The sequence below is a fragment of the Larus michahellis genome, chromosome 5, assembly GCF_964199755.1.
Source record: "Larus michahellis chromosome 5, bLarMic1.1, whole genome shotgun sequence".
In the NCBI taxonomy this organism is placed as follows: Eukaryota; Metazoa; Chordata; class Aves; order Charadriiformes; family Laridae; genus Larus; species Larus michahellis.
In genome coordinates this window covers 84,586,934-84,609,209 of record NC_133900.1, presented here as the reverse complement: position 1 = coordinate 84,609,209, position 22,276 = coordinate 84,586,934, and the positions used below count along the sequence as shown (strand labels likewise).

The following is a 22,276-nucleotide window of genomic DNA, read 5'->3' as shown; positions in this document are numbered from 1 at the left end:
CTCATTCCTAATATTAGACATTTATTCTTTATTCAAGATGAACTAATGTATATACATCTGGCAATATATTTATTACTAATTACATGTTATAGTAAAAAAAATATATATGATTTACTTTTGATAAGCAAGACATTTAAATGTCCCAGTTTTCTATTTTCCATTTCCAGTGCCTGAACATTTCTGGAATTGTTATTTGCCATTAATATAATAGCAAGATTCTCCTATATTAGGAAATAAGTGATCTTTCTGCTCCAAATGGCATTGCTTCTGTTTTAGCAAATTCACTTTACAGGAAAACTTTCCTCACGAAATATATAAAGCAAAACCAATATTGTTTGTTTCTAAGAACCTGAAGTCATTCACATTTTTATATATAGACTGCTATGGGTGTAACAGTCGTGGAAGGAAAAGCTCCCGTGATATATAAAGAAATTGCAGAGTTTTCTTCCTGACCAAATCCCATTTTAAATGATGAATGTGGGCGGTCTGTTTTATAGTTATATATGTCCACTTTTCACAGAAACCACCCAGAGCCATAAGACTTCTTAGGCACTCACAAATCTTTAGTATCAGTTGAGTGAAATGAAGGATAGGCAAAAATTTAGGAAGAGTGAAAATGAATGATGGTATCTCCAGACCTCAGCCCTGAAATCTAATTAGGAATATTTGAGTTAGTCAATTACAATACTCTGTTCTTGGGAAAAACAGAGTGTGATTTTAAGCAGCATAAAAAAATGGGGAGCTTGAATTTACAGCTCATTTTCATCAAGAAAAAAAAATAATCCCATGAGGTAGTAGCATGCAGTACAAGAAACTAAACATGCTTTAAAATACTACTTCTGCTTCGTAGTTTCCTCTTAGAGATGATAAATGCCATAGAAGATAAAACTGAAGAGAGTTTTACCGTTTACTTAAGGCTACAAAGCAATCCAACGAGGCAGATAATGACACAACCCAACATTTTATACCTTCAACACAATGAAAGGGCTAAAGATTGAGCTTTTACCTGCATGTCTGGTGGTGGAACCTTTTGCCTTTTAAGAAGCATTTATTGGGAGATTCTATACATTCACAGATGCACTTTGCAGGATTTAGCGGCTGATGTTTAGGACAGGTCTTTTTACATACACACTGGCATTTATCTTCATCGAATTCCTTGTTGGGCCCACAGGAAGCGGGGAGAAGCTTGTTTTTGCAAATGCACTGACATGATGATCTGTCTAATTCCTTGTGAGGTCCACAGCTCGAGGGCCGCACGCCTCCTTTGCAGACACACTGGCAGGTTTCTTCATCCAGCTCTTTGTTTGGTCCACAAATATGGAATCCGTCAGACGTGTCTAGAGACACAGCAGAGAAATTGCACAATTATCAGAATTTTGCCTCTACCCATCCCATATTTTTAAGTGAAGAAATGGTATCGAATTCGTACCTTTTAAGGTGTTTTAAGAACAAACATATGTCAAAAGACAGGCAACAACCAGTAATAATATCGATAAAAGGTTCAACTATCTACTTTTCATGTTTTTAATATCTCTTCTAGCTAAATCAAAACATGGAACTACATTTAATCGTTTAAGGAAAACTGCTTACCAGAATCTCCAAGGTGAGAAGAGAAACCAAAATCATGCTGTGACAAACATCTGCAAATTTGATTATTCCAGATATGGTTTTTTGGACAGGTCTTGTTTGCCACATGACACCTGTGGAATGAATTACACTGTTGATTTACTATCATAAGAACTCAAGAAAAAACCCATCGATTTTAGGTGTTAATTGCTTTTGTTTCCCTCCATTACAAAACGCTTTCGAAAAACTTCAGCTTTTCATAATTTCATATATTCATAATCTTTTTAACTCCTATCAAATCTGTTACTAATTAAGGTTCTCCCCACTACAGGAATCTTCCACCATTTGTTGATGATACCTTCTCACATTTCAAATTTTAGCTCTAACTTCTGGAAACTGATATTTGTACTTTCCTAAGGTTCTCTGGAAACAGATCTAACCCTTGAATGTCAGCGCCACATAGAAAAAAAAAAATAATATATATATGTATAAAAAATGTTTGCATGCCAAGTATTATCACATAGGTGATAATTTTCTACACAGGCAAAATGTGTAGAAAATTGATTTTTGCAGTACGAAAATGTTTTCACACATACAGACATTGAAAGAAAACTGATAACAGTTTTCAAATGAATGCTGTATACCAAACTCTAATTTCTGAAACAAAACCAGATCATCAGATTCCTTTCCCCTTTACGTGAAAATTATGTGACATTAACTGACTCTTTCTCATCAGCCACTCAAATCGTGGACAGCTTGCTTGAATCTAAAGATTTGGACTCCAGCCGCGATGCCTCTTTACTTTAGAAACGAAAGACAATAAACAATTTAACAGTTTAATGCTCTTTACCTGCTGGAGTTTTCTAGCCAAGGTAGTGATACCAAAGAAACAAAAAAATCCTAACAGCGGTCGGTCTCTTGTTAAAGGATGCCTGAACTGAACTAGTAGGTACACCACAGACACAATAGTTGTGTATTGTTTCATCTTCCATGCATCGGTACACATTAGGGGTTGACCTGCTGGAGAGCAGCTCTGCAGAGAGACCTGGGAGTCCTGGTGAACAAGTTGACCATGAGCCAGTCAATATCTAAAGGGCAGGTGGCAAGAGGATGAGGCCAGACTCTTCTCAGTGTTGCCCAGAAACAGGACAAGGGGCAACAGGCACAAGCTGGAACACGGGAAATTCAAAGAACCATAGAATGGTTCCTGTTAGAAGGGACCCTAAAGATCATCTACTTCCACCCCGCCTGCCCTGGGCAGGGACACTTCCCACTAGACCAGGTTGCTCAAAGCCCCATCCAGCCTGGTCTCGAACACCTCCAGGGATGGAGCATTCCATCTCAACATGAGGAAAAACTTCTTTGCTGTGAGGGTGGCAGAGCCCTGGCACAGGCTGCCCAGAGAGGTGGTGGAGTCTCCGTCTCTGGAGACATTCCAAACCCGCCTGGACACGTTCCTGTGCCACCTGCTCTGGGTGACCCTGCTCTGGCAGGGGGTTGGACAGGGTGATCTCCAGAGGGCCCTGCCAACCCCACCATTCTGGATTCTGTAATTCTTTGCTTACCATTTCTTTATCACCACAGGTGACAACTTCTAACAAGTCATGCATCCAGGCTGCGTCATTTATTCATTGTTCCTCTAGGATTTCTAAACCCCTCCTCTGTTAAGGCAGCGCATCCATTACACAATTTAAGCACTTTTCATTCCCCTGAGCACCATTACTCATGCACTCAAAAATGCAGGTGCTGGGACACCTCCTGCGCTCATCACTCAAACACACCACTCCCCTCCAGCACACGCAGTGACTCCCCGCTTGTGGAAAGTGCTGCGGTGTAACATCACCCTCCATCGCCTCCTGTTCTCTCAAACTGGTGTCTCCTGACTTCATCCCACTAACGATCTCCTTCCTGCTCCCTCACCTGGGACATGGGTCCTTTTGCCCGATTCTGCTTGAGAAATGGTATGGATCATTTATTGTGTTCTGTTTAAAAAAACACCAACAACTCACAGCTGGAGCAGCTTGGCTCTAGCCGGGAGTGTTTAAAACTACACTACAGATGGAAGCCAGGGTGACAGTATGAAGAAAACACCAAGCGCACATAACCCAAGAGAAGACAATGTTGATACAAAACCCAAGTCATCAAAGAACTTGAAGAGGACGATACATATTTCAGCATCAGAGTTGGAGACGCCCAGCAAAAGGAACCGGAACTGCTTGTTTGTAAATTCTACTCTGGTTGACAGTACAGGCAATTCTGGGGTGGGTATGGCTGAAATTTTAAAATGACTTATTGTAACATTTTAGGAAAGTTCAGGAAGGCTAGGGGAAAAAATCAGAGGCAAAACACTTTGCAAAAAATTTCACTACCTCTTTTTAAATCATTGTCAACTCAACTAAGAAAAAAAAAAATTATTCAGTGTCAGGACTGATAATGCACAAGACGAGGAAACGCTTAATGTATACAACAGACCTCCAAACCACATCTAAAATATGCTTATCGATCAGCTCTGTAAGCGCCTACCTACAAACCATGGGCCAAAGAGCTCATCATAGAGACTTGGATCTGAATCGCGTGTGTTGAAGGCCCTTCTGCTCCCGCCGCCCCAAACAGCTAAACTTCTAAAACACAGAGCGACAATTTTCTACCTCAGTTGCACATCTTGATGAAATTCTATATGAACAGAGAAGAGAACAACTTAAGATACCATTAATCCAGGAGGTATTCTGAAACACTGGTTAGCATGAACTGACATGCCTCAGCTCCGCAAGTACGAAGAGGTAGCTACTACTTTTTAGAAGGAAAAGAAGGAAAAAAGTGTGAGAACAGGCAAAGACCGAGACCTTAATTCTCAGGATAAAGTTTTTCAAAAAATATATTTTATATAAAAAAAATTAACTATTTGTACTTTATCTTGCATTTCTCTCTTCTTTCTAACTCATGCCTCTGCATTGTGGCATAATCCAGCCTTGAATTCTTACTAGATCCCAAGTGTCACTCCCCTAAAACCAGAGGTTATGCTCCAAGGCTTTTTCTTGCAGTAATACGTAAGAAAGTCATGGCTATATTTCCATTAAAATGAGCATGTACCTAAATACATGCACACACGTAGATCTGCCACTGTCACAAGAAAGTACATTTCCAAGTTTGGGCTTTACAACAACAGTTTCACTAGCATTCAAACCTCGAAATAAAAATGTGAAGGGAAAATAAGAAGCTGAAAAGAAATTGAGAACATTAGTACAAATTAAAAACAAACAAAAACCCCAGTGGGATTCTGAAAAGCACCCAGGCACCCACCAGGAACATGTAAATATCTTTATTTTCCTTTCTAGAACCTAGAAGCACTCAGCTTGGATTGTTTTGGGTTCTTTTTTTTGGCTATTTTCTTGTAAAAAAGCATAGATTTTCCACTTTAAGACAGTACCTAACAGTAGAGAAGGCCTGTATGTGCTCTGGTCTAGCGCTCCTCTGTCGTACCTTTGTCGAAGCGTGATCCCTTACGGGGAGTGCTGGTCAAACGCCGGTAGCTGAAAACTCACTTCCCTCTAACTACTGTTTCCTGGCGAGAATAAACTCTTGCAACCGTCATTACAACCGCTCTTCTTCTGGAAGCACGAGAAGCTGCCAGCAGTCAGCGTAATTTGACTTTATTATTGACTGTCGGGTTTTCATTTTCTAAAATCTGCTAATCGCGCAATTGATTAAACGATTAATATATTTACTTCCTAATATTTTTCTAGTCCACCGTTTGTGATCTGCGTCTGGATGAACAAATTCAACAATTTGGATTCAAATAGAATATAATCTGGGTTTAGCTGGAAGATGTCAGAAAACATCCAGACTTTAACTGAATGAAAACGCAGAGGAGACGACCCAGCTTCCCTGGGCATTTTGCACTATTCACTCGCCTTATAAAAAGTGTCTACAGTTAATCACAGTTCAGCTTCTAGTCATCGGCGTTCCGTAAAGCTACTGTTAGTCTGTTATGTATTTTTGTCCTACTAAATATTTATACATCATGAAATCATCACTCAGTTCTCCAGAACAAAGGGAAGGAGTTCTTCAGGTGTTTTAACAACAACTGCTTCGGTGCCAGATTTCCCCTGTGACTTTTTCATTCAAAATCACCAAAGAAATGAATTTGCTAATTCTGCAGACTGACAAATAACCCTTTATTTCCCCTTCCCATTCTGTTTTATTTTCACTCCTGGCATACGAAAAGGTCCAAAAAGACTTGCAGTCAAAGACTGCCTAAAAGCAGGCCTTTTTTTAAGAGTTTCAAATAGGAAAATATAGTTTTAGAGAGAAAGGTTGTCTACTCCTTCTTTGAAAAACTAAATACTTTTGGATAGCTTTTATGATTACTTTTGTTTTGAAAATAGTTGATTATAGTGATGTTTCCTTTAAGCCTCAATTGCACTGTAGCTCTTTCCATGAAACAAATCCCACAAACAACATTATTCTTTGTTTTTAAATGACTTAAATCCTGTTTATCCACTGGGTAAAAAGGTAACGTTACTTTAGTTAACATTTTCTCCATGTGAAACAATACTAGCTCTTTTGTAAAATGCGTTCTGCTACTGCTAATGTGTGTAAGTTCACCTATCGTAATTGTAAAAGCTTCCAGCAATATTTAAAAAAAAAAAAAAAAAATAATTTTGAAGATAGGCTTGCTCATAATGCGAGGGGAAAGACAAGTCTCCTACTTACTGAGTTTGTGTTGCTGGCAAGGAACGCCTGATGATGGAATGAACTTGTCTGTAGACATCCAGCTTGGACATGCAGCGGCAGGACGTGTGATTGGCAAAGCTGACGGTTACGGGCTTGGGGCCGTGAGAGAGAGGCACCGTGATCTCAAACAGCTGCGGAAGGCAAGAGAAGGGTTTTTAAACATTCGGGAACAGGACAACTAAAAATAACGTACGGGCATACCAAGAAAGCTATAAGGAGCTGGAGGTTTTCTTCTCTGCCACCCTTCAGTGCCATATTCAACCATACCGCTAAATAATCACTGTGTGCAAAACGAACACAATAGTTCTGTTATGGCAATTAACATGTTTAGTGTTAAACTCTGTTACGTGCCTGTTTGCGTACTATGACATTTAAACTAACATTGTTAAAAGAGGAAAATGTACAAAGAACTCATTTGTCCAGAGGAAATGACTTTAAATTGGCAGCCTTATGAAAAAATGTAAAGCGTAACGTTTGGAAAGTGCTTCAAAAAGTTGGAAAACAGGAATAATTTAAAAAGGGGCTCAATTACAACCTAATACATCAGTTGCACAACTACAAGAGCTTGTGTAAAACAGCGATATGTTGGACTGAGATCAAAACATTTTTGGATGAACAAGTTTTGAATTGTGGCATACTGTAGTTTTGACTTTCCAGCATTTATATCGACGCAAAATATATGGTTACCCTAACAGAATGCATCCTCAACAATTCATTTTTTTTCCAAGGTATTATGAAATAATCACTATTAATAAAATAATCATGTATATGAATGAATAAAATCCTAATTTTAGTGGGAAACAGAGTTCATCTGGTGGAAGAGGACAGCTTCAGCGAGACCGTGTGGGAAAACTGAACGCGTGATAACAGGCAAAGAGGGAGAGTCATTTCAGTACTCTATTCAGGATATGTATCTTAGCAAATTAAGGTTTCACCGTGAGACTCAAATCTCAGTAGTCTCCTGAAAAGTGAGGACAAATACTTTAGGTTAAAGTCTTAAAAACTATTTTTTGGAAGTATTTTTAATTGGATAACAGTGTACTGTTGCCTTTTAGGCATTTAGTGACTTTTCCAAATATATTTAAGAATATTTCTGCGTCTTCTAGGGACTTACTACCTTTAAGAACACGGCTATCGGTTATTATTCCAGTTTCGGTTGAGGAGACTGTATAACAAGACTTTAATTCTTAGTTGAAATCTACTCGCAATGCATTTTTATAATCAACAACTTGTTAGCATGGCGCATCGGCAGCATGTCCATGTAATGAAAATGCTGGTAAATTTTCATGATTCCAAATGCGAAGTACAGCTACAGGATCTCCTGAAAACCTGACCTTGCACCCAAGTTGGCAAGCGAGGCCGGGTGCCAGCGAGCCCGCAGGGGCAGCAGGGTGGGATGTATCAACCCACTGCCCGCAAGGTAACAGGGCACTTGTGCAGCCGACAATAAAGCTCGTGCTACCGACATACCCAAATTACACAACTTAAAACTAAACTGTATAACGCACTGTCGACTGTTATACATATTACCTATTTTTAAAAACAAATTTTGACATTATTTAGTAACCAGATCTTTAAAAAAGTATAGCGTTGGAAGTGTCATCATACAAGAACGGAAATGGCAAAAGTATTATATTTGCATTTTTTTCCTATTACAGAAGATTACAATGCTATTATTCTTGCTGCAAAAAGTACCACATCCCTTATTTTAGTTTTAAATTTTAAAATTTATTTTTTTTTTACCCACTAGAATCTAAAAATGCAAACTGGCATATTGCCTTTTTAGAGAGAAAATCAAAAAAGAAAACATTTTCCTGCACCTTCCAAATATTGATGAAATAAACTATCCGTCTAGGCAGCTACCACGGAAAGAGTTTCTCTCGTTAGAGAGACTCCTAGCCAAAGCATATTAATGTTTGGATTCTTGCTCCAGCTGCAAAATAAATAACACTTCTTAAAATTTTGGTCTTGAGTCATTAATAAGATAAGGGCACGAGTCCACGTCTGGTTTAAAGTTTGGTATCAATAAAGTGAATGCCTAAATCTGTCTCTGCTTCTCTCAAATGCAATTATCACCAGGCACACCTCCAGGGTTTGCACTGCGTTCAACACAGACTTCTGGAAACAGACTTTATAATCAACTTTTTATTATACTTATTATCCGTCTTGGCTTCCAAACCGATGTTGGCTCCTTTACCCTTATCTATTATAAAAGTTCCTTTAAATTAATCACAAAAGGCATTCTTACCAACATGCCTCATCCAAAAAGAGCAGAAATCGTAACAAAGAGCTACAATTTTCGTAATAACATTTTATATGAAAATAGCTTTATTCATGTCTTTTGAAAATATCCACCTGTTTGAAGGTTTTGTTGTAATGCACAATCTAACTAGGAAACTGCAGAGGAGGAAGGTGGTGGCGTAGATAAGGAGGCAGAAAGGACCATGTTTGTGAAACATAGCTCTCATTTCTGCATTCAGTACACAATTGAGAAAATATATGCTGAGTTCTTTGGGTATTTGGTCAGTATTTTTAAATACTGACCTTTAATCAGATGACAGAACTCACCTACATACGCAAGACTCGTGTCTTTTCTTAAGCAAGTTGTGCTTTCAGAAGGACAGCCCAACTGTCAAGACCTCTGAAAGTCTGGACAGCTAAGGATCTACACATGCGAAAGCCTTTACTATATTAAATATATTGTAAGAAAATGGATTCTTAAAAGATATATATGAATTGTGGGACAGAAAAAAAGAGTACGGACTTAGTTACACGTGTAAAGAGAACCTTGTTTTTCTTTTATGGCAGCATGAACTTGCTTTTCCGAAGCTGATGTAAAAACTCACTATGGGGAGAACTGATGGAACTCAGAAACTGAGAAGTGTGATTCTTTGCATGGACCAAACTGCAGCCAACTAGAAAAAAGGGCTTGTTCTCTTCTTCCTCTGGTGCCGGCGTAGATGAGTTTGACAGGCAGCCAAGTGCAGCAGACTCTGACTGCTGGAGATGGCAGTGTAGGACTATTGCTGTGATTCCAAACCCCCTGGGAAGAGGTCCCCATCAGCCCAACTGTTCCCGTCAACACTTCAGTGGTGCAATGCAAAAAAAGCCGTGTTAAACAATGGTAGACCAGCTCCCTTGACCTCATCGAAGTACCTTCAGTTTGTTCAACTAAATTCTCTTAATAGCAATGTATTTTACATCACCCACTAGTAGCTACTCTTTATACATAAAATAAAAAACCCAAAGCCAACTATTTATGTTATAGACTATATCATGTTATGTTATATTAAGTATTACATTTCTAGCCCTCACTTTTAGAAAGTGCTTGAAACAATACATGAACTTAGCATTTTGAAAAAGAATATAAACCAGAGCTATTTTCCTTAATGTAAATGATGGAAATGAAATATTGGGGTTGGAATTATTGATTTATTCTTCCTACAATTTTTATTTGTCTGCACATGCTATTAGGATACCATCTTCTGATGCACACTGAAAAAGGAGGTATTTATTCTTCTCTGATGGGAATGAAAATACATCAAGAAGAGATTTCGCAAGAAATAAATTCTTGAAAAATAGTCTGTTACAGAAAATGTATTTAATAGTCAGAATAATCCCGTTTAAATAATCTCTGGCATTTTGAAATAAGATCCGTTCTACAGAAAATCTACATTCTGCTCTCAGCTGCGATAGCAGCATCTCTAAATCCAATGAAGTTATCAAAGTGTAAGTGAATAAACCCTCGATATCCATAAGCTGGGTTTGAATTACCATCTTAATAAATCATTTCAAATTAGGTAAGATCTGACCTTCTGGAATCCTTTCTGGTTTTGTTAGCATCTCTAATTTATTTCTTGCTCATCTTCTTCATCCAGCAGAACAATAAACTCAACATCTGTTGTCACTACAGGGCTCGTTTGGCAACACGTAACGGCAAAATGTCAACATCTAGAGAGGATATTTCTATGCGAAATGAAGCTTAACATCTGTGTATGCGGCTGGGTCTTGACTCCCTTCTTTTCTGGCACCACTGCTGGTTGTGGGTACCACTGCTGGTACCCACATTACCCATACAGGTACCATCAGATGGCTTCTATTTCTGTCCGATCCCTCCTTCATTAAAGGATTGGTTTTACTGTGTTCCTAGGGGCCCAAATCTTCTCTCCCTTCCCAACTTCAAATCATAGTAAAAATTGGATTAACTCATGCTACAGGCAATAGGGAAAAGACGTTTCCTTCAGGTCTATTCACGGGCCAAGGCCTAAAGACAGACAGTCAGGACCAAAGACTGCAAAGAACAAGCTTCAGTTCCCAGAAGAACCCGAGACCCCACAGTAGTAGGGATTCGGGCAGTTTTTTCAGTGGAGAGCTTTTATTGCTCACAGTTTTGAGGAAAATGTTAGTAATTATAGTACCTTAAACTGCAAATTAAAGTACATTAAATGAGCATTGCTAGAGTTAGACTCAACTTGTCCATGCTGTCCTATACTTTGTGCTCCCAACACTGCATTGAGGTCAGGAAAACAGTGGAAAACAACAAACAAAGCAATATTGACAGCATAACAAAGGAGTATTATATATAAAAAAACAGAACAACAGAAAACACCCCACAAAATTACAGCCAAAGCTCTGTCCTAACCTCTTCTACATCATAAACACAAGTCAGCAACATACTACTAATAGTGTGTAACACATATTAACGAAAGCTCTATGCAACTGAAGAACAGCTGACAAACATACATAGTTAATGCTTTTCACATGAACTTAATGCATCCCGTTCAGCCAGTCTAAGGCTGTTTTGGCACAGAAACCCAGCTTGCAGGTCTTCCATTTCTCACCGGTTCTAATAATTCTTTTCAAAGCCCTGTGTTCAGCCCTTTTCTCCTTAGGTCTTCACCCAATATGACAATTCTCCATGCCAACCTCCCCTCATTTCAGCCAAAGCTTCCCTTTCAGCCAGCCAGCCCACGATGCTTGATTTCCCTTCCCTCTTTTTGGGCTCCTTAGCATGATTTTTGGCATCCTGGCACACGCACATCTTGTCCTAGCTACTTTTGGATCACCCAGGTTCCTTCCTTCTCAACATGATAAAGGTGGGCGGATCAACCGACAGGCTTTCCCTAGAAGATGGGATTTGGGTGCCTAGATCTGAAACTGCATCAGATTTTTGTTAAGCTCCAAATTATAAAGAGTTCTAGTGACAAATATATCCATGTCTCCCAACAATTCCATGTGCTGCCTTGATTTCTTTTTTAACACTTAAAAGTATGCAGACTGTCTGAAAGATAACGAAACACGCATTCCTAACACCAAGTGTCACATCCTTTACCTAAAATAATGGAACGTGAATTTTTTTTCAGAGATAAAAAAAACCAGACAATTTTTGTTTTATAAACCGATAAAGCCATATACACTTCTCTCTCACCCCAGTCTAACAAAACGTGGAACCACCATTTTTGCTGAAGTTTTAAAACAAAAAGCTAAAAAGTAAAAGCAACATGTCAAGCTGAGTCGGGTATCTGGCAGCAAAAATTTTAACCCTTATTGTTAAAGAACAGCAAAGCTAGGCTGAGAAAGACAACAGAGTTTATAATGGAGTATATTGGATAATCTTAATATTCGGCTGCTTTAACTGGAGTTGCTTACCTTGAACAAGACTATGCGTGACTATAAATGCTTTTCCCCCATTTTTCTGTGTCTTGAAAAAATTCAAGAGCCTTGTACAGTAAATGACTAAAATAGAAATTTAGTGCTAAAGCCGTGGCAGTCATTAATGCTATATGGATTTTTTTCTAAAAATTTTGATTGCAGGAATTTTTTTTAAACTATTTTTTAAGAATATGTATTTTATGTAGTTCCCACTGGCCATTATCAAGAGGACATTAGATCTGTCTCTCAACCTAGACAAACCTGAAATATTCATCTTCAGTAATGAAGGAAGGTGATTTTTCTTCATACATTTGGATTACGCAATCTGTAATAAAGTGTATTTTAGGCTTAATGCTTAACCTTCGTTCCACTGCACCAGCCAAAATTAAAAGGCAGCGTATCCTACAGACCTGAACGTCAGCTTCTTATGCTTGTATTTTCTGCCTCCCAGTACAGGCAGGTATATAATTAAAGAACTTTTCAGACTAATACAAAAGTAAGGGAATAATTAGATCCCTTTCACAATGATGTGTGCAACTACAAACAATCTTTTTACCCTGGATTTTCATTCTTTTACAGGCAATTTTTTTTTAAATCCTTGAAGATCAGCGCATATGCTCAGGTGAGAAGCACAGCAAGGGGACACCGGGCAAAGGTGTCTCTGAATTGCTCTACCCAACCAGCCTTGGCCCTTGGCACTCCACAACCTGCAATTACTGCGATGCCAAGGGCACCAGTCCCCCTTCTTCCCAACCTTCCAAAAGCGCTATCAGAGTCCCTGTAAAAAAAATATTCCCATATATTCCTCCTCACTGATCCTTAGGAAGGCACGTATTTTTGATTCACTGCATTGATAACTCCTTCTTTAGACTGGAAGGACTTCATGCCGTACTTTCCAGAAAAAGCCTGTTGATTTCTATACGAAGTATTTCTTTGCTTCAGTGGCTAAGTTTGTTTATTCAGCACTATCATCACATGTGCCAATATCCATTGTATCAGCACAAATGCAATTATTATTATGACCACTGACATTTGAAATATAAAATAATCAAAACTCTTATTTTCCTATCAGGATGAGGGAAGCTTATCATTCTAGACACTTTTCAAACTCAGGATTGATGTATGATTTCTTTCCCAGATTACATTAACTACATGACATTCTTCTGATGGACTGTGGCTTATTTTAGGAAGTTTCCCTTAAATTGATTGACTCTCAGTTTCCATCACTTGTGATCTTTGCACTTCCTAAAGTGCCAGCAAGGCTGGCCAAATATAACCACTGCAACAGAGCACTATGTGTCTGGAGAGATTTTTTGAGCTAAGGATATAAGACTGTTTGATTTAAAAACTCCAAACGTTTCTATATTGGAAAGAATGAAAATAAGCTATTTGAAAAATGGTACATCATCGTTATTTGTTTTAGTATCTTTTTTGAAAAAAAGAGTATTTTAAGGCTCATTTGTGATACAACAACAGGTAACTTATCTGTTATAATACATCTCATATCGGTTTAATATGCTTGGGCTCCTTATTCTATCTTTTTATATTTTAATCCCTTTTTTCCCCAGAAATTTTAACCAAAACCACTTGGAATTTATACTGATATATCTCCCACTATTAATAGTACCTACTATATCATAGAATCATGGAATGGCTTGGGTTGGAAGGGACCTTAAAGATCATCTAGTTCCATCCCCCTATCCTATATCATTATAATCATCACTCTAACACAGAAAAATGCATGGGAAAAGGCATAAATGGTAAAGTTCGAAATGACTGAAAATTCTTGTGACATATGCATCTTCAAATTGTGTAAAGGAACACCATGTACATCTCAAATATGGGAAACAATTTCAAGCTGTTAGCGTGTTTCCTGTGAGAACAGCTCCTCTAAATCTAATTTCAAACTGCTTAGAAAGATGTTTTCCCTTGAGGGACTATTACTGTAACCATGAAACAAGAAGATTTAGGACCTTCACATCAAATGATCTGAAAGAAGCCAAAAAACTGTCCATTCTGCCAGCCAAGAGGAAGAATGGAATGAGATGGCTCTCTGACATCTGCTCACTGCGTCTTTTCAACCTACAAGCAAGTACCCACAGGTGGGGCATAAAAATGTACAGCTGAGGGACAGGCTGTTGCTCCACAAGGTAGCTCCAATCTTTGTAACTGCTGTTGAATTCCTCGTGCCATGGAAACAGAGAACAGCCGTTTGATTAACAACGAATTAGAGAAAAAAACAACACAACCGCAGCACAAAGCCAATATCCAACCAACCACCCTTCCCATAGACCTTCACCAGAGAAGCCACCACTTACAAAGCTGGGCTATTGCAGTGTCACGGACCAAGAAGAAGGAAAAGATCCACTGCATTTTATGAATTAGCCTAGGGTGTCCTCAAATGTTTGTATAGACCTCACACCACATCTTAATTAAGAAATTGTCTCACATCCCAGTCATGATTTTATAAACACCCCTCAGGAACTACAGAAACAGTCTTTGTGGAAAAATTGGTATCAAAAGCAAAACAGAGTGTTTTTCTATTTTTCTCTTAATAAAGTTAAGTAGCTAGAAAGGAGGAGCACAGCCCGAACTAGAGAACTATTGACCTCTCTCCGGCCCACCACAGTGTTCCACAAGCCAATCTGGGAACATCTGACCTAGTCCATTCTCCTGCCATTTGCTCCCCATAAAAATAACTTCTATGATTTACTTTTTTTTTTTTTAATTAATTTTCATGAAAGCTGATATCAACTTTCATTAGATTTGAATGTCTGGAACCAATGCTAGTGCTTGCCGTCACAGTAAGACCTCCAGCTGAAAAGTTAATTTCCCATCGAGGACTTTGTCTGCAGACCGAACAGTATGAAGTTATCTCACAGAGTTTATGCACTAAAAATAAAGCTACAAAAATGGTGATTTATGAAAAAAAAAAAAATAAATGCTTGGTTACTAACCATTTGTTCTCATTTCATTCAGGAAATAAAAGGAAAACTGTAGTGAAAATAGGTGTGTAGGGTACCCGAATTCCACAGAAGGGTCTTGAATCCAATACTTTTTTCTTCCTAATTCGCATATGATACAGGACAAGCTGTGGCCACGTAACTTTAAAAAGATTTGAGATGATGACAGATGAAGAGATATAGCTATAGCTCTCTTCCTTTATAAGGTTTTTTTAAAAAAAACTGCATTCTGTCAAAGAACCAGATAAAACTGGAAAGCAGAAGCAAGATAGAAAACTCGGAGATTAAATCGCTTGCTTTTACAGAATAGGTAAGAAAACAAAACAATGCTATTGCCCCTTCCGTCTTTCTGATAAACCCTTGAACATTCTCCTTTCCGGAGTCTCTCAAATCTTTAACTGCTCCTGTATCGTATCGTCACCAATGACATCAGGAACTTAAAAAAGCAGCTCAGTACTCAGTCTGAACATTTTCTACTAGGCAAAAAAATAATTACTTCACTCAATAGATACGAACAGAAAGATGAATACAAAGGGATTATTTACCCCAGACTGACATGGTGCTCAAAGACCAGGAAATCTGTGCTGAATGCAATAACTCTCTCTGTAACTAGATCATCCTTTATCCAAGTCAGATAAACTTTATAAATACATGCTGGGGAAAAAAAAAAAGAAAAGAAAGCTCATATTTCTTGGTTTATAACATGAAAATTATATTTGCATCTTTCAAGCAACTGGAATTAGGACAGTTGTTTGTGGGAATAACTATGGGCTTGAACAAGTGTTGTAGTTTTCCTTGTTTAAGCTATTGAAGTTACATTGTTCTTGATCGATTTGTATAATTTTTGTGGCTGTCTGCTGCTATCTTAAATTTAGGATTGAAAATTCTTGCTAGAACATACCATTTCAGACAGAGAGATTTGGGGAGAAATGAGGACAGAAAATGTATTAAAATAAAAGACTTGGGTTTTTTTTCTGTTTTCTTTACATCTCCCTTTCCTACTCCCCTCTCAAGACGGCGCAGAGCACAAAGAAGTTTCATGGTAAAGGAACAACATGTCCATGGGCCACGATTTTATAGTTGGCCACGCAGCTGTGCGTCTTCCTTACAAACATGCACTGCATCTTCAGCTAGACGAATCTACTTGAAAAAGGAAGCAGGATGTACACTAAAATTAGTTTCCTTCAACGTATTGGAAAGATGAGGTAAAAAGCGAAAAAGCCAACAACCACCAAAAAAACCCTACCAAACGCTGTAACAAAAGCAAAATACCCTAGCAAACATTTTGAAGTACGGCTATTTTTACATGATTTTTGAGGGAAACGTTGAAAGATAATCGCGATAAATGTTACAGCTACTTAAAACAGGATAATGCGTGTATGCTTTTCCCTTAAAGGCAGCTCAAGGGCTCAATGCATCACCTCTGCACGCTCCTACCGGATCACCAGCCCTGACCTTGAGGAATAAAAACTGCACATACACCTGAGGAAGATGCATTAAAACAATATGTGTATATACATACACACACACTAATATCCTTTAATACAGTAAAAGTTGAGTTCCTAAAAGGCTTTATTTGCAACGTGTATCCTGTCTGGATGTCCTAAAACTGTCTTCAGTTGAAATTACAACTAATTCCAACTAATGAAATTACAAGCTAGTTTTCCAGAGGGCTTGCCTCATACAGCAGGCAAATAATAGCAGATGCAAAAAAAAAACGGATAGAATTAAGTTTCATGGACAATCTCAAACCTGAGAATGGGACATCATAATTTTTTTTTTTTTCCCCCTTAAAAAAAAAAAAGAAAAAAAAAAAAAAAAGAATACGTTTTGGGGAATAGTGTTAAACATTTTCTTCCGGGCAGTAATCTCTTCATCTGTTTTTCCTGTGTATTCTGGAATTATTTTTTTCCTCCCCCCTAGTAGCAATACGGTGTTTTAAAATACGCGTGATCTTAAATGGATTTGCACGGAGCACTTGGACTGTAATAAGAGTGAGAACTTACTGTCTTGCTGATGTAATTTGTGCTGATATTCATACACTGGAGTCCTTCGCTATTGCAGCAACCTCCACATCTGTAGATGGATACACATGGGGGTTTAAAGAAGGTGTTTGTAGTTGCTCCAAACTCTTTTCCCACATCCACACACACTTCACGTGGCATGCACTGAGTTTTTCTCCATTCAGTATCAATACCTGCCAAGTTATAGGGAATTTGATTTGTTATAAAGTAACTGTTTCAAAGCAATACTCTCCTGCAGGATGTTAGTAGGATTTTTTTTTTTTTTAAGTTTAGAACCAGAATATGCATTGCTAGAGTCACACCCTTTATTCAGTGAAGTACACCTCGCTCTGTGTCAACTTCTAGCTAATTTTTCTTCTTTGTAGGGATGTGACATATTGTCACGGAGCAGAAGAAAAGTCACAGCAGCACTAAGAGGGCACCTAACAAGGTTGGGCAGGCCTTACAACACAGGATCATAGAATGGTTTGGGTTGGAAGGGACCTTAAAGCCCACCCAGTGCCACCCCCTGCCCTGGGCAGGGACACCTCCCACCAGCCCAGGTTGCTCCAAGCCCCGTCCAGCCTGGCCTTGAACCCCTCCAGGGATGGGGCAGCCACAGCTTCTCTGGGCACCCTGGGCCAGGGGCTCACCGCCCTCACAGCCAAGAATTTCTGCCTCAGATCTCATCTCAGTCTCCCCTCTGTCAGTGTAAAACCCTTCCCCCTCGTCCCATGGCTCCCCTCCCTGCTCCAGAGTCCCTCCCCAGCTTTCCTGGAGCCCCTTTAGGGACTGGAAGGGGCTGGAAGGTCTCCCCGGAGCCTTCTCTTCTCCAGGCTGAACCCCCCAGCTCTCTCAGCCTGTCCTCACAGCAGAGGGGCTCCAGCCCTCCCAGCAGCTCCGGGGCCTCCTCTGGCCCCGCTCCAACAGCTCCGTGTCCTTCTGCTGTTGGTGCCCCAGCGCTGGAGGCAGCACTGCAGGGGGGTCTCACAGAGCGGAGCAGAGGGGCAGAATCCCCCCCTCGCCCTGCTGGCTAAAGCTCTACCATGTTCTTTCTCCTACGCCTGGGCTGAGTCTCACCTTGACTGAAGCCTAAAGAAGTGCTGCACATCTCCACAAAGTAATTTGACCTGGTCCCACACAATGCTTCGCTTGGATACTATATATTAAAAAAATTAAATTTGATGCCTACACACTTAATGTGAAATTAATTTGAATATATGTTTACTTTGTTAACCATAAGAGTATAATTTAAAGCAAAAGGTTATTATTTAGCAATTTTATACACCATATGATTTAATCCAGAAGGTGATATTTTTGCCCAGATTATCCACCCAAATCTGGGCAAACGTTTCTCATCGTGGCATGGTGCCTTTCGCCAAATATAACCTTGCACTGAACAGCCGTGAAACTTGCAGCTGTACGGGCCCATGCATTCTCTTTTGGCGGCAGTTTTTGGTAGGCTATTCAACAAAAATGGAAATTTCACCTAAGGTGTACAAGATTTCTGCATAAAGATACGTGATTCCCAATATCGTGTCAAAGACTACACCTCCTGCCATTATCCTGTGTTGCTCTGTCAATATTCACCTCTTTGAAAGCTGTTTTTGGCTGGTTTGAGCATAACATCATGACAACTGCCTTCTTGTAACAGGGAAAAGCTACAAGTGGATTGATTACTTGGCGTTCGAAAGCAATAACGTGTAAGAGAAGAAAGCTTTACCAGCCGTGATGTAATTGCAGAAAATGAGCAGAAACAGTTGAATGAATCCAACCCTTAGTGCCCTCTTCGCTTTCTGCAAAATCGTTACAGCCTCTACAAGGCAGGATTCCTTATACCTGCAGACAAACACACAACTTCCTATATTTACCCAGCTGAGAAAGCAGTCTGCACCTTTCTTACAACGGAGGTACCCAAAATACGCCTGTGGAGCAATTTATTTCATTATGGAAGGTTGACTGTCAATGGTTTTGTATTACAGACGCGACCTCAAATCAAACTGCTGAGGTTGGTTTCCTGCCGATGCTTAGCTTTGAAAATATTGAGAAGCCTTTGGATTTTAATTTATCGTGTGTTAGAAGGTGTTTCGTGTCCTGTACTTACTTTTCAGGATCTCTGCATTATAGTGTGCTGCGGCAAATTTCAGGGAATCATCTGATCTCGTGTCAAAGGTGGAGTGTTCCCTGTTGTGTTGCCAACCTCCTTTCCTCAATTGACATTTGAACATTTTCCAGTATTCTGGGTAAAGTACTGTCATGAGTTCATCCACACTGGACACAGACCGCAACTGCTCTTCCAGGTCTTTGCTTGCATGAGCCTGTCAAAGTAACATGCAAGATTAATTACTTTCTCTATTACACAAGGTTTGCTGGAAACCAGCCTGAAAAACAACTCAAACATTGTAAAATAAAGCTGTGCTCAAAGGGGCCCTCGTCACAAAAAACGCTTTTGTCAGTCAATGCCAACACTACCATCTTGACAAATGCTGAAATGTTTTGCTTCTGCCACTATTTCTTTATCATACTTGTTGTTCAAAACATCGGTGTGAGAAAGGAGTTATAGAATTAAGCCTATACAAGTACCATTTGCAGATTGAAAGAAAAAACAACAACGCATTCTTATGCTGGAAATAAAAGTTTTCATGATAAAATTTTGAAAGCTTAAACCCCAAAATACTTAAATGATATTCATATTATTTTATATCACATACTTTTAAACTAACACCAAATTTTTGCCCATTTTCCCTTAGTCCAAGAAAACCAAAACACCCAGAAACACAAAAAACGTGCAATTAGAAAAAACAAGAAAATAATTCGTGTTATTTTGTACCTTTTAAGGCAATATCTTAATAAGCAAATTCTATTATAAAACACTAATCCTTAAATCAGTAGGAGTCGAGGACTTTGGTACCTTTAAGAATCTGAACTGCCCACTCTCTCTCCCTGCTAAGCGTTTCAAGAGAAACTCTTCGGGATTCTAAGCACCACACTCTTTAACTTCTTGTTTCAAGAGTAGCCTCAAAGCCTGGACTTGCGCTTTCTTATTTGCTGGCTTTTACACAAACTCACTGCAATTCCATTTTCCTGAAAAAGACTCAGATTTACCCTCTAATTTCTCACTTATCTGGAGGATTCCTCTATCCTCTTAGATGAAACAACAGATTGCATCAAGGAAACGCTGTTACTCCCTGCCCACCCTCTCTCGTCCATCAGTCGCTGACTTCCCAAAGGGCAGGTCAGTAAGGAGAAGGAAAAGTAGTGAAGAACCTCTCGCCACCTTCTCAGCCTAGATGGCCCTTAGATGGCAGTATGAGACACGAAATATAGAGGTACACTTCGTAAAAAAGAGCCTAGCGACTGGCTGCAGGCTCCACCAGAGAACTGCTGCCCTGGGCCAAGAAACACCAGGCTGTAACAGCGTGAAACTCTGTCTAGAGCCAGAAATATGAAACTATAGCAATTGACATTTAAGGTTTCGTATCAAACTCCACTATTAACAAAAAAAGGAATCCTTTCAATTAAGTTAATTTGAACACTACGCAAGTAAAACGGCTGGTTCTGAACTATCTGACCTGAACCAAGACGGCTCCTTGTCTCACAAACAACTCGCAGGGCATAAAACGGCACAAGCTCTTGCATCCTCACCAGGTACCAAACCCAGGAGAAACACCGTGGTAAGACAGAGTCACAGACCTCATTTCTGCAACTACAGAACCCAAAGCTAATACAGATTTCAAAGTCATTCTATACGGCCAAGTGCTTTGGAGTAAAAAAAAAATAAAAAATGTTTTCACTAAAGCCTCACTAACTAACTGCAGTGTCACGATGGACTGCTTTGTTCTGGGAGATTTCAACTACCAAGCTATCAGTCCCAGAAACATGCTCATTCAGGACTTCAACTCTTTCTTTGCCTCCGCAGGATGGGCCTACTCTGCCCCAAGCCACCCAGCAAGCAGTATCTTGGGACCTTGCCTTCAAATTTGTTGGCAATGCAGAACACCTGGCTCCCCACCAGCCCCACTCGCCTCGCAGGACGCCACACAGGTTCTCAATCAGCAGGTCACAGACAAAATTCCAAGAGGAACAAACAACTCATTGCCCACCACATGACGAGAATATGCTTAGTACAGGAGGGCACGGCATGGAGGCGGTGCGTAGATCCTGTCCCAAGGCTGGATGGCAGTCCATTACGTAAAAGGCACAGGAATGGAAGCTCCGTTTAGTCACCCATTAGCCGATTCTGGAAGGTCCCAGCAGATCATGGGGGTGACAAGAGAAGAGAATCCAACCAAAGGTTCACCAACCTTTGATGAACCCCTTAAAAGCCTGTGCAGCCCACTGTGGACAAGATGTTAGGTGTTGCTATTTCAGATATTCAAGGCACAGGCCTAGATCATCAGAAAAATAAGTACTGAAACTCAAAATTACGTCATTTGTAAGAAGCCAGGGTATGGAGAGGGAAAGAGGATATATTTGTTAGAAATAATGTGTGTTGATGAAATCCTCTTTGATCAGGAAATCAAGTCACGTCTTTCCAGCTGGACAGAAAATTTGGTATACATATATAAATATTTATGAATATAAGTAAAAACATGAATAAATGAGTAGCTTTCATAAAGTATTGTATCAAATTTAATAAAGTATTGTTTTCAGATGCATTTCTTGCTGGATATTCCACGGGCCAGCATGCCCTGTGAAGGATAGAGAATACGCCTACAACATGAAGTGCTCGCTCAATACGAACAAAAGTAAAACAATTTCTGGAGCAGATACATAAAATTACTTTTTTAAAAGAAATGAATCACCGTTATTGTATCCGAATTATTTTCTGCTTTGTTTAGTAAAGCCATTTGCTTGTAAAGATTGCTTCAATTCAAACTTACAAATACACTGTGGAAAACCAACTCGATCGCTAGAGAGCTTTTGTTCTCTCCCCTCTTCTCATTTAGCAAGAAAAGGAGGAAGAATTCCATACATGTATGCCAAATACAGTACCTGCAGTGCCCAGGGTTAGGGAAGAAAAAATAAAAAAGAAAATAGATGTTGATTTTTCAATATGTTTCCAATATTACCTTGATACAGAAATCAACGATTCTTCCTGGTACATCCACGGTAAGGCTATGAGAGGTGGGTATTTTTGAACTCCAGCAAATTACTCTCATCTGCGTCAGTGTTTAAAGGAACACAGGTGTGAGGAGCTCGTGGAGGGATTTAATTTCGTACAACGGTCAAACTTTACTATTGACATGAACATCAAACTAAATCTTAGCTTCTGGTTGATTAGAAAAGTGCGTCCAGCAGACAGTAAAAGCATCAGATCGTTAAGGACTGTTAAAAAGAGTTTCTAAATTTTTAAGT

At 39.3% G+C, this 22,276-nt stretch overlaps 1 protein-coding gene across 2 annotated transcripts in view; it reads right to left on the bottom strand.

The window, feature by feature from the left end:
• Positions 1-22,276, bottom strand: part of VEGFC (vascular endothelial growth factor C) — a 235,799-nt gene that overhangs the window by 4,503 nt on the left and 209,020 nt on the right. For both annotated transcript variants that reach the window (XM_074588404.1, XM_074588403.1), the window contains 5 exons: positions 19,023-19,236; positions 16,922-17,112; positions 6,280-6,431; positions 1,591-1,700; positions 1,007-1,337 (listed from right to left, as the gene is read on the bottom strand). In XM_074588404.1, the coding sequence (XP_074444505.1) occupies positions 1,007-1,337; positions 1,591-1,700; positions 6,280-6,431; positions 16,922-17,112; positions 19,023-19,176 (938 nt within the window). In that variant the 5' untranslated portion in view covers positions 19,177-19,236. The remainder of the gene's footprint in view (positions 1-1,006; positions 1,338-1,590; positions 1,701-6,279; positions 6,432-16,921; positions 17,113-19,022; positions 19,237-22,276) is intronic.